The sequence below is a fragment of the Lathamus discolor genome, chromosome 3, assembly GCF_037157495.1.
Source record: "Lathamus discolor isolate bLatDis1 chromosome 3, bLatDis1.hap1, whole genome shotgun sequence".
Lineage (NCBI taxonomy): Eukaryota > Metazoa > Chordata > Aves > Psittaciformes > Psittacidae > Lathamus > Lathamus discolor.
In genome coordinates, this window is record NC_088886.1 from 104,008,332 (window position 1) to 104,019,942 (window position 11,611).

An 11,611-nucleotide genomic window follows, 5' to 3' on the forward strand; every position below is an offset into this window, starting at 1 on the left:
ACTGCTGTCCCCGTAGAGTAAACTGGAGCAAAAGCAATACCAGCATCTGTAGAACCCAGACGCAGTTTGCCTGCTGTCGTAGTTAATAAATCCCGTAATGTTGAGCCCTGCTCATTGTTCTGGGATGGAGGAGGAGAGCTTTTGCAGTTTTGGGACTCCAAATTATCCTGGTCTTTCTCTTCCTTTGAATGTTTTCCAGAAGGACATTCTTTATTCTCTAAAACAAAGATTATTATTTGAAGTTTACACTGTTGTATTATCATGCAGGCATAGAACACCACCAGTATCCTGTATATATTACAGTGGTGGTGGTAATATACTGTAGCAATAGCACTTCATTCACCTGAAAACACACTAGAGGATGAACTAGATCCTTCAAAATACAGTGAAACAGTGTGACCCTGAAAAGGCCACCCTCAGCATTTCAGACATGCAGCTGAGTGAGTATCTGTCACAAATGAGAGATGCTGTAGCTGGCAATACTGCTACGTCACACATGCATTCCAACAGTGGTTCTTCCAGTTAAGAAGACTGACACCACCAGGAGAAGGCACTGCAGTTTCAAGATTAAAACTGTGATTTTTTTCCTAATTCAATTATCTATCACTAGTGCCCCTAAAGTCATGGATATACGACATGAGAGTTTCAAAACATATACCTTTCTTTTCTTCTCTGGCTTTCTGCTCTGCAAGATCAGCTAACCAGTGCAGTGGTGACTGCGATTCAGGTGGTGTTAACTTGCTGTCTGTGCTTACATCACTCCTTGGACTTGTATTACCATTTGCCTCAGACTTTTGAGGAGTATTCTGCTGTTGAGACTCAGGCATGCACAGAGAAATTTTATTACTGTGGTTAAGGACATTCTGCAAAACCTGTAAGGAACAGATTTATTTTTAAACATGTAACTTTCCCTTAACATATTTCAAAGACAAGGTGCTAGTATTTATCCATCATATATGCAAATTAAAATACAATTTTTATCACTCAAAACCAAAAATCCACAAGAATCAGAACACCTGAATAAACTGCAATGTACACACATATTTTAGACTCACCTGAGACACACCATTCATCGCAGGAAGCTTGCCAGCTTGTGCGCTCTGCTTGCTGGCACACTGACAATGGGATTTGATCTCAAATTTTTCTCTAATATTGTGCATAGCATCCAAAAGATCTGTCAAAACTAGAAAAGAAGAAGAAAACCATCAGCAGCTCTCAGTCATTTTGTCACCCTCTTCACAGTACACACACCATGATGCCAAAATGCCATCTCTAAACCTTTTTAAAATACTAACTTGTATTGCTAAATTTAACACTCAAAAATATTATAAAAGGACTGTCCAGTTTACCTTAAAGCTTGTGCATAAAGAGACAAGGTCTTTCATTAAATAACTGCACACCACTCTTCTGAATAATCTAACCTTCACTCTGCATTCCTATTGCATGGTGCACACCAAGCAAGTCAGTCATTCATTATTTACTCCTCATTGTTCAATGGGTGCATCATTGCTTCATTTAATGAAACTGCCAAACTACAGACTGAAGTGAGCCATGTCTTGACAAAGAAATTAGTATGTGATTATGCAATTTAAGGCTGTTTGGTAATGGGTATGCACAGAAGAAGAAAACGGAGGTTAGGTAGGCAGTCTTCCCTGTGCTGTTTCCAGGTAAGCGGTTCACTTCACAATTTAAAACAGTTTCAGTCTGGAACCTGTTCTGGGGAATGTTACAATTTGAATTTATTATGGGGTCTAACCAACCTTCATTTCTTCCTGAACTAACGTGCAGAAACCCACAAAAAAAACCAACAACTGGGTCTGTATTTCCAGCTTAAAATAGCTTGGGAATTTACTTAACAAGTTTAAGGGCACATTTGAATTTTCTATTCTCAGCATCAGTTCTGCCAGAGATCACAAGTGAAGCTGCACTAACAACAACTACACCTACCAGCAGTTCTTCATAAAACTCACTTGGCTGTAAGAAAACTTCTGAATTTAGCTGTGTTTAGTTTCTTTTTTTTCTTTTTTTTTTTGTGTCTTAGTTTCTCATTTATCATAAGCTGCTTCACTGCATTTTGTTTTAAGATGTTCAATCAGATGTCCAACAAAAACCACACATGAATCTTTCTTTTTTGGTGTGTGGGTGAGCGGGATATAAAATGGTGAAAAGCAGATCCCCAAAAATCTGTTGCCACATAATGCTCCTTGGCAACACTATTTTAAGATTTTCACTTAACAGCCAAAGTCTGATTTATTAAGTGCATTCTTGGTGTTTTCTTCTGCTCTGAAAAGGTACAAAACAGTACCAAACAAACACCCTGAATTCCTTCACTGCCTACTTCCAAAATCCCTTCAGGTATAGGTCAGCACACTCCTCTTTCTCTCTTCACAATCAGCGCCCCTTACTGGTAACTGCTCAGTCACTTGCCTTCCTGCAATGATTTGACAGGTTTTGCAGGTTTTTAAATGGAAAATGGGAAGTTTCAAGAAACAACTCTGGCCTTTTTTCACAGAAAAGGCCTGGGAAAAACCACATCCTGCTTGTTCGCAGGTGGTCTTACCAGAGCCTGGAATAATCTGTGTTGGCATCAGGTGTTTGTGATCATGAGGCTGTCCCTTCACACACTTCATCCAGGCATATAACTCCTTATCTGCAAAATAGCATTGCCAGTTGTTTTACTTTAGTGTTACACAAGCAAGACAGCACTAACATTTTTCAGTTTTTAGTTAGAAACAGTTTTCTATACATACTGTAAATCTTCTGTCCTTATACCTTGCGTAACAAAGATTTGCATACAACAGCTACTTTTTACAACAAGAATAGTTTTAACAATACTGAAATCTGAAATAGCTGCATCTGTAGCACAGATCCTTGTGAATAACCTCAGCTTCAAAGTATATTCCATTCATTACATTTAATGCATTGCCAATTTAGCATAAGCTGAAGTCCTTTACAGTTGTTACTGAGGCAGTGAGACTGCCTTGATGAATTCTAATATAGTAAAAAGACTCAATTAGGCTGCTATCGAAAAAATAATTTAATTTGACACAATCCATGCTCCAACTGAAAGTGGATGCCTTCAACCAGAGGGCCAAAGAAGCAAAAAAGATGTACTTTTAAACTGGATCAATTCTCTGATTTAGCCTACCATGCAGCTGCACCAGTGTTAATGGTGGCACAAAGGAGACAGAATTTGCGTCACAGATTCATGTCAGATTAAAGCAACTAGGAAAGCACAAGTCTCTATGTACTGATTAAAAACTGTTTGTGGCAGCAGAGAGGGACTAACTGGTAGGAGAAAGAGGCTTCCTATGAAGTTTCAGGAAGATGGCTCTACCAGAAAAATGTAGAGTGTAAATCTAAGACAGAGAAAGAATGACAGAAAGAGATGTCTGGCCAAGCCACTGGTCACCAATCTGCTATGTGATTTTGGGGCAGAAACAGTAATACAGTTTCTCTCTCAACCCCAGTCTTGTCCCCATCCACTGAACTGCTAGTTTTTTAAGAGACTCTTCAAACCTTTTTATTAGTTTGCTCAGCTGTAGCAATGTCAACTAAGAAGCACACTACAGGAAGCATTTAGCACACTTAAAGCATTATTTTCTTCCACTGCAATAGATGCCCAACATACCAAATGTTCTTTTCAAGTATGTGTTAGATTGGTTAGCTATCCTGTAGGTTTTGAAACTCTTAAAACATTGAAACATATGACTGGTCACAAACATAAATCAAATAAAAAACCAAAACAGCATATACCTACTTAACATATATTATCACTGAAACGACATAACATGGCATTCCACTTGACGGTGCCATGAACTGTCTGAAGATATCAATGAATACATATTCATTCATCCATGTAGTAATGAGAGAAATCATTGATAAGTATCTGAATATGAAATATTCAAACCTCTAACATTCCTGCTGAAGCAGGGAAAAACCAGTGTATCCTCTGCTACATTTGGCAACTGTGAAAACAACTATCAGTTCCAGGAAAAATGGTGTAATATAAGGTGCTATTATATAGAAATCGGTGGGTGGTTCTGAACTTTGTAAGAGACTGCCAAAAGAGAGAGATAGTTCACATGAATCCTACAGCATCATTAGAAATAAAGCCGCAGAGAGGGAAGCTATCATACTTCTGCTTTTGCATGTAATGTGATGAACAGTAAGGGGAAAGTCTTCCCTGTTAGAAAATCAAAAAGAAGCCTGCTTCTGCATACTGCTTTTTTAAGCTTTTAAGACATTTTACTAAAATTTTCCTGGCTGGTTAACACGCGCTATAAAAAGCCTCTGACTGCATATTCCCACTACGGTAAATAATGTTCAGCGTATATCCCAAGCCACGTCAGATGGATGCACACACACACGCACTCACAGACTTAAGCCAGTTAAGAGTTGCTGAAACAGCCTCCAGCCTTAAAGCATTAACAACTGTTCTTGGTTTTGGAAAACACCGACACTAGCTCCCTAGAAGCTTCAGGCTTTGATGGAAGTCTCTGGGAACATCCTATAACTGCACTGTAGGAAGCCTCTCACTGCCAGCCAAGGACAAAATGGATGAGTTTAGTTATCAAAGATTTGCCATCTAAATGTTAAACTTTATTTTACTAACATTTCACATCTGTGACATTATGCTGCTATGACAAACATGGAAATGCTTTTCAAAACAGCATTATACTTGAATTGGTTCCTGGCGCAGTGTTTGACTACAGGACTATGCCAGGGCACAATGCCTGCCACACAGGCGAAAGCAGTCCTTTCCAACAAGCAGGCCGAGCACCAGTGTCACAGTCAAGGGCTGAAAGATCAGATAGAGATTCCAAAGCTATTCCTCCTTTCAATTACAAACAGGCTTGGTCACTCAGAAGTCACAGGTTTGCAAGTTAACCTTGTTATACTTCACTACAGCCTAAACTAGACATTTCCATTTAAGCACAGGATAAGCAGAGTATGTGTGTAGGCTGCTAGACCATGAAGCCTCCACTAACACTCATTTTAAATACTATGCGAAGTATTTTTCTGTCACTTTCTATAATAAAAGGCAGGCTGCTAAAGCCAATATGACAAACCATGTACTTCTGAAGGAAGGACTCAAAAAAAGCACTCAAATCAGGGCAAGTCTTAACAGCAGTGAGTTACTATAAAGCAGAGAGGTGTAATGGAGAGCCAGATTCACAGCCGAAGAACATGATTTAACCTTGAGGGGCAAGGCACAAGCAAGCCAAGACAATCCACACAAAAAGGCTGAAAAGCAGACAAAGACCTAAAATAGCCCCCACAGAAAGCAGTTGCTTTCTGAATGACTGATTCTACGTTGACCCGCAAAAAAAGAGGCGAAGAGAACCGAAACACACAAGCAGTCATTTAACACTTAACAGAAAGGCAGTTACACGGGTGGATCAGCAGCTCTACAACAAATGAGAATAAACAGCCTATACAATACTCTAGTTCATAAAGAGCTGACCTCTAGAACTTTTTCTTTCCTTTGCCTTGTAACAATCTAGGCAGACCACAAATCCACATTTCTGGCAGACCCAATGAATGTTGAATAATGTGGCTTCACATGCATCACACATCTCACGGACTCCTCTCACTGCTCTCTTCCATGCAATTTTGGCTGAAATACAAAATAAGCAGAATAAAACGACTGAAATTTAAATGCAAAGCACAGTATGAATAGTCTTTATAGGTGAAACATTATTTTCCCCTCAGATGCAAATGGGTGTGAGGGGAGGAATGTGATCCTTCATAAACAGACCATCAAGATCTACTCCTTTAGCTGCATTACACAACATCTCCATCAAATCTACTATCGATACATTGTAAAGAAATTAAAGCATTCAAAAAGCACAGACTAATACAGAAAGAATATTCCTGCTAAATATGAGTGGGCTGCAAGTATGACAAACTTCTCTGACATATACTTTTACCCCATGCAATGAGGAAAGCTGGGTTTTTCACCTGACTGCCTATGGGAGATGTTTAATCTCAAGGGCAGCCAAACAAGTGAGTTTGGACAGTTAAAGGTCAGCAAGAGCAGAGAGAGTGTCTGTCCTGGAGACCTGGCAAGTACTTCTGCTTTTCTGCCCCACCTCCTCCTCCTATTGCTTGGAATTAGTGGAGCCATCAGCCTGTTTCCAACCTGTGCCCATCTGCTATGAACCAGAAGGATAGACTAACTGTGGCTTTGGTGAGGAGGAGGTGACGGTGTTAGCACATGTTCTGTGGGACCCATGCTGTCACATTATTCTCCTTTGTTTTGGGAAGGAGACATGTCAGAAACACATTGTCTGTTGGCAGCAGTCGGTACCTGGCTCACTGTGGGCCTTGGCTTGGAGTTTGCTGCTCTGGCTGGAGAGCTGGAGGCCAAGCTGGGAACCAAGGCTGGTCCAAACCCAACAGCAGCCTGGCCCCAGTCCTGTACCAGCACAGCCGTCAGCACAGGGAGGCGGAAACAGGCTGGCCCACTGAGGATGATCCCTGCACCTTACCAACATACTCTCTTACAAGATAGCCTAGGAAAGTCCCATGTGACAGTCCAGTGAAGTGAACTACTCAAAAGGAAGGAGTAGGTCACAATGAACGCAAACAGCTGAGTAGAACTGCAGAACATTTAAGAGCACTTGAGACTGACTTACCGTCTTTTTTTACCCAGGACATGGCTGTTTTCTCAGATGTTACTAACTGACAAAATTTATCACCTATGATATCTAGGATGTATTTAGAAGTTTCTAGGTCCAGTTCATCATCTTCATAGTTTTCATGTGTCCATAAACTCAGCGCTTCATCATCATATTGATCAGGAGAGGAGAAACCATCTATCCTAACCACTCCATTCTTACTAAAAGATAACCTAAAAATGAAAACAGGTAGTTCAACTGTATGTATCATTACATTCTGTGACTTACAGTTTACTTGCTGATTTACCTTACTGCTTATGTCTTACAACAACCAAGTTTACCTTTTTAGCATCCTGCCATATTTTTTAATTTAAAAATAAATCCTATTGCCAAAAGTGGTTTTAAAATTAAGAGTAAGACAGCATGAAAACTAGAACTAAGTTCCTAGGCACATCTTGCATTCAGTTTGCTTATAATTCTAACATTTACTACTGCTTTAAAATTGCAGACAGGAAAATTATCTTATTTCTCTTTTTTTTTTTGCCAAATTTTGATTCTACCTATTCCCCACCTTTAATTTTTGGAGTCTCTGTGACAGCAATCACTCTGTCTGACTCATATTTAATAGCTCTTTTGTCCTACTGCTCTCATGCTCAGAAAACAGGAGTTCAACACTTTAAGTCTTCCTAAGCAGAACAAATCACTAATAATGTTTTTTGCATCCACTAGTTCCTGATCTTTAAAATAACTGAAGGCTTTCCTTTATCCTACCTGGTACCATTCCACTAACCCTGGCTATATTTAGCCTATTTTTAAGCACTGACAATTATTCCATCTTGCGTAATACAGGATACTTCATTATTCATATGTGATTACGATAATAGTCAAGGAATTTTACAGCCATGTCAGTAAAATAGTCCTGAATTCAGAACTAAGTACAAAAAATGATACTTATATATTTAACGAACAAGAGGAAATGAGAATTTTTCTGGTACAACTTCCAACTGCTGCGCAATTTTTGTTTACAATTCAAGTCCTGCTGTCTAAATACAATGGAAATAATTAAACTGCTATAAAATTTACCACAATAGATCCAAAACATTCAAATTTTTAAATTCCGTAACTGTTTTTTAAAACATTGGCAAAACTTTCATCACTCATGTTCTCTCCTTTACACAGGGGTGAAAACCCCAAAACTCCCAATACTGCCACATTAGGAAGCAAATATTCTTACACAGAAGGTATGCGGAGTCCAACCTTGAAATGATTCCTGGACTACCATACCAAGTTTTCTAACTAAAGCTTCACTATAGAAGATTAACGCCAGTCTTGGGAACAACTGCCTGTCCAAAATGAGATGGATGTATAGTGATAACACAGCCCACGTGCAAATTAAAGCTGTTTTGTTCTGTCTTGATAGCTGTGCTGCATGCCATGTACGTGATGCTGCATCCTGGGAAGTTTTCTTCCTGACTTGCAAGTTTCCCTTGATTAGCCATGAATGTTGAAAAAAGGAGGTCACAACTCCTCTGTCCTCAGAAAACTTGCAGAAAACCCTGAGCAGCACTCCCACCATATACTGGCATGAGAACAATTACAGGTAAGTGCAGCTCAGTGGCTGTACAACTTGTCCAGAATAACTGAAGCATGCCTTTTGAAAATCCCACTTCAAATGTCAAGACACCTGTGTAATGATGATGTGCTGTATTTTCTGCTTGCCTAAGGTACACTGGGCAAATGTTCTGATGTCTTTGCTATGAAGCTTTAAACCACAATGAAGTCAATCCACAAAAGAAGAAATACTGATCTAAATACTGTTAAATTAGACAGTGTCTTTTATCAGACAGACTGACTGAGCCAGAAAAATCAGACAAACTTTCAAGCATGCAAGTCTTCTGCCAGTATTGTTTTTAACAGTTAAAACACCGTATTATCAGGAAAATAGCAGTACTTACCGCCGAAAGTAGTAAAATCTACAAAATACTGGTGAGTGAGATGGTTCTTCTCCTTTCTTACTTCTTATTAACCTACATTCTCTGCACTTTTGCAAATTTGGTCCTATTTCAGAGCAAGAATCATCCTGCAAAAAGGACTCTCCTGTTTGCTTCAGCTTCTTTACTTTGCGCCAATCTTTTAACACTGAGCGAGGTATACCAGCTGCAAAAGTAAGGAGAGTTTCATGTGAGACACTGGCAGCCCTTATTTGGAGAACCTAGCCAGATCAGTCAGTATTCAATATTTCTGAAAGTATATTTGTTACCTGCATAACATATTCCATTATTACTTCCATTTGTCTGTTAGTCAGTGCCAAAGTTTAAAAGCATAGATACTAATTAGACTTAGACAGGCAGGAGCACATTTAACTACCTGCTGAGCTACCAGAAATACCTAGGACAGTCTATTTGCTCTTATATTAGCGTACTGCTCACCACATACTCCACTAAAACCATATTCAGAATTTCCTTCTTACAAAATAAATGAAGAAATACAACACCCCAAGACAAGAAAGGTTTGAATTCTGTTTCAAGTGAAGATGTATGCAGAAAAGGCAACAATTTAATGAACAGAAGCTTAAAAAAAAAAAAAATCCCACTTCTTCAAAATTTATTTTTGCTGAGGGTTACATGTCTGATTACAGATGAACACTCTATTAACATGTACCTCATCTGATCTTAATGTAAAGTATCCAGCATAAGGAAGAACAGAATCCATTTACTGTCAAGTTTGTTAGCTTTGCAAGGCTAAGCAGTACAATTCCATTTTCAACATGAAAGTCAGCAGATCTGACACTGAGTTCACACAAGCAGCAAATCTTTTGAGTAATATGTGCAGTTTTCACATACACACTTTGAAACTGAACCCTGTTGTTTTTTAACCAGATTTTCATTTTAATGACTTTTAAAAGTGGTACAGTTTTATCTGCAGATAGACAAAGTATCCGTCATTTCATTTACCACTGCTCTTGAAAGTTCATGTCCTGTAAACACGGATCTGATGTATAATGATAGAGAGGTCAGGGTGTTAACTTTGGACTTGGTACCTGGGTCCAGATCTGTATTTTACCAGAGATGACTTGTGCAAACTTTGCAAAATGACAGTCTGCCTATGCCTCAGTTCACGGCCTACAAAATGTACTTCAAACTCATCCAAGGAGTGTCACTGTAACTGGATTAAAACTTGAAAATAGAAAAGGCCAAAGTGCAGGTTTGCTAGTCCAAAACCAAGTTTTCTGCCTTGGAACCAGAGACACTGGGTGTCATCTGGAAGCTGCTAGACTTCAAGCTCTGTGGGCAGGAACTTGGAAGATCCCCAGGGCTTGCAGGACTGTAAAATGCCTTACTTTGCAGGAGGGAGCCTTGCAGCCTGGAGCTCTGAGCACTCTGGCTAACACACAGGCTCCCAGGGCTTTCTGAAACAGCATCAGGACAAAGCAGTTCTCAACCCTGGCAGTATCCAGATACCACCCACACTGTGAAACTGCCATCAAGCTCCAGATCCTGAAGCACAGTTATCTTCAGCTACCTACAGGGAGCCCAGGCAGCCATCCAGTAAGGACCCATTCTTTCCTGAAAGCTCCCCAAGGATGACTATGTTTTATATAAATCTTTGTGGAAAGTCTTTTTAGAAAGAAAATCTCCAACCAGCTCTCAGAAATTACAGCAAAGCTCCCCCAAGATAAATTGACAGGAGTATCTACATTCAGATATTTAATGGGTCAAGCAGGAGAGACAGAAAGACCCCCTGTCTGTTAAGATTCCAAAAGGATGGTAAGCATATGCGTACTGCTGCCACGGCCCAAACAGTTAATGTGCAGGACACAGGCTGTGTGACTTGCAACATTCCCACCCATTTCCCAACTTATTTCTGTGAAATAGTTCCATAACATCTTATCATATATCACTTCTATAGTCAGGTACTACTAGCCAAAACAAGAAGTTATTGCCTTCCCTGAACTTAGTTAAGCAATCCTCCTACAATAAACCCACAAAAAAAAATCTTTTGCAACAATGCAAAGGGCAAAGACATAACATGTTACATGTATGTATTTAGTTTACTTTTAGAACTGAAACTGAGAAAAGACCTTATAGCCATGTTCTCCTTGATCTTCCCTTTAGCTGGGAGAAGGAAAAGTAATAGTACTATTACTGGACCCAAGCCAGAATATCTCAGACGGACTGCAACACTTCCTGCACCCAGTACAACTTAGGGAGCAAGTACTCTCAAATACCAGAAAAGTTACTATACACTAGGCAGTCAAAAGCCAGAGAATGCCATTACAGGAAGTGGTACTCCTTTTCTTACTACCTGTACTTCAAAATTCTTGTGAAGAGTAATTTAATGGTAGACATTCTCAAGGGAACAAAGGCAAGAGAATAGTCCTTGGAGAAGAATAAATTGGGCTAAAAGAATAATCTAAGTTCTTAAAATAAAATCTCTCATGCTGGCAGACCAGTTTCTCTTTTCAGACAAATCTAGTTACAATCTGCTACATGCTACAGTATTACATTTAAATTGAATGTATTTCCCTAAATTTATTCATTCCTTAAACAAGAGGGATGTTAACACGATGTAATACACATACTAGATGAAAGTGTGAAATGGCTCTCCCTCAAATCTTTCATTAAATTAATCAAATCATAACAGAGTGGCATCAAGCTCTCAAGGAACTGCCTCTGGCTTCCTGATCAAAGTTCAACAATAGAGAATCTTTCCCTCCAGTAGTGCTCCAAAAATAAATGCATTAGATCTTAAAAAAAAAAACTCAAACCACCACATATATGTATCTCAATGGTAGTGGCACAACTATATGCACCAGTCTGTTCAATTCTGATGGACAGCATAAACCAGTTTACTGCTTAACTGTAGGCCAAGAACCAGTTTGTTAACACATATATACAAAATGCTGGATTTCTTAAACCAGGATATTTCAAATGGCCTCGAGACAGATAAATCTGGACTTATTCATTCACACAAGCATGCTTTTTAAC

General features: G+C 39.2%; 1 protein-coding gene across 3 annotated transcripts in view; it reads right to left on the reverse strand.

Annotated features, from left to right (window-relative positions):
* Positions 1 to 11,611, reverse strand: part of JMJD1C (jumonji domain containing 1C) — a 164,281-nt gene that overhangs the window by 12,755 nt on the left and 139,915 nt on the right. For all 3 annotated transcript variants that reach the window (XM_065670935.1, XM_065670934.1, XM_065670936.1), the window contains 7 exons: positions 8,579 to 8,780; positions 6,642 to 6,856; positions 5,468 to 5,620; positions 2,561 to 2,650; positions 1,056 to 1,183; positions 659 to 872; positions 3 to 217 (listed from right to left, as the gene is read on the reverse strand). In XM_065670935.1, the coding sequence (XP_065527007.1) occupies positions 3 to 217; positions 659 to 872; positions 1,056 to 1,183; positions 2,561 to 2,650; positions 5,468 to 5,620; positions 6,642 to 6,856; positions 8,579 to 8,780 (1,217 nt within the window). The remainder of the gene's footprint in view (positions 1 to 2; positions 218 to 658; positions 873 to 1,055; positions 1,184 to 2,560; positions 2,651 to 5,467; positions 5,621 to 6,641; positions 6,857 to 8,578; positions 8,781 to 11,611) is intronic.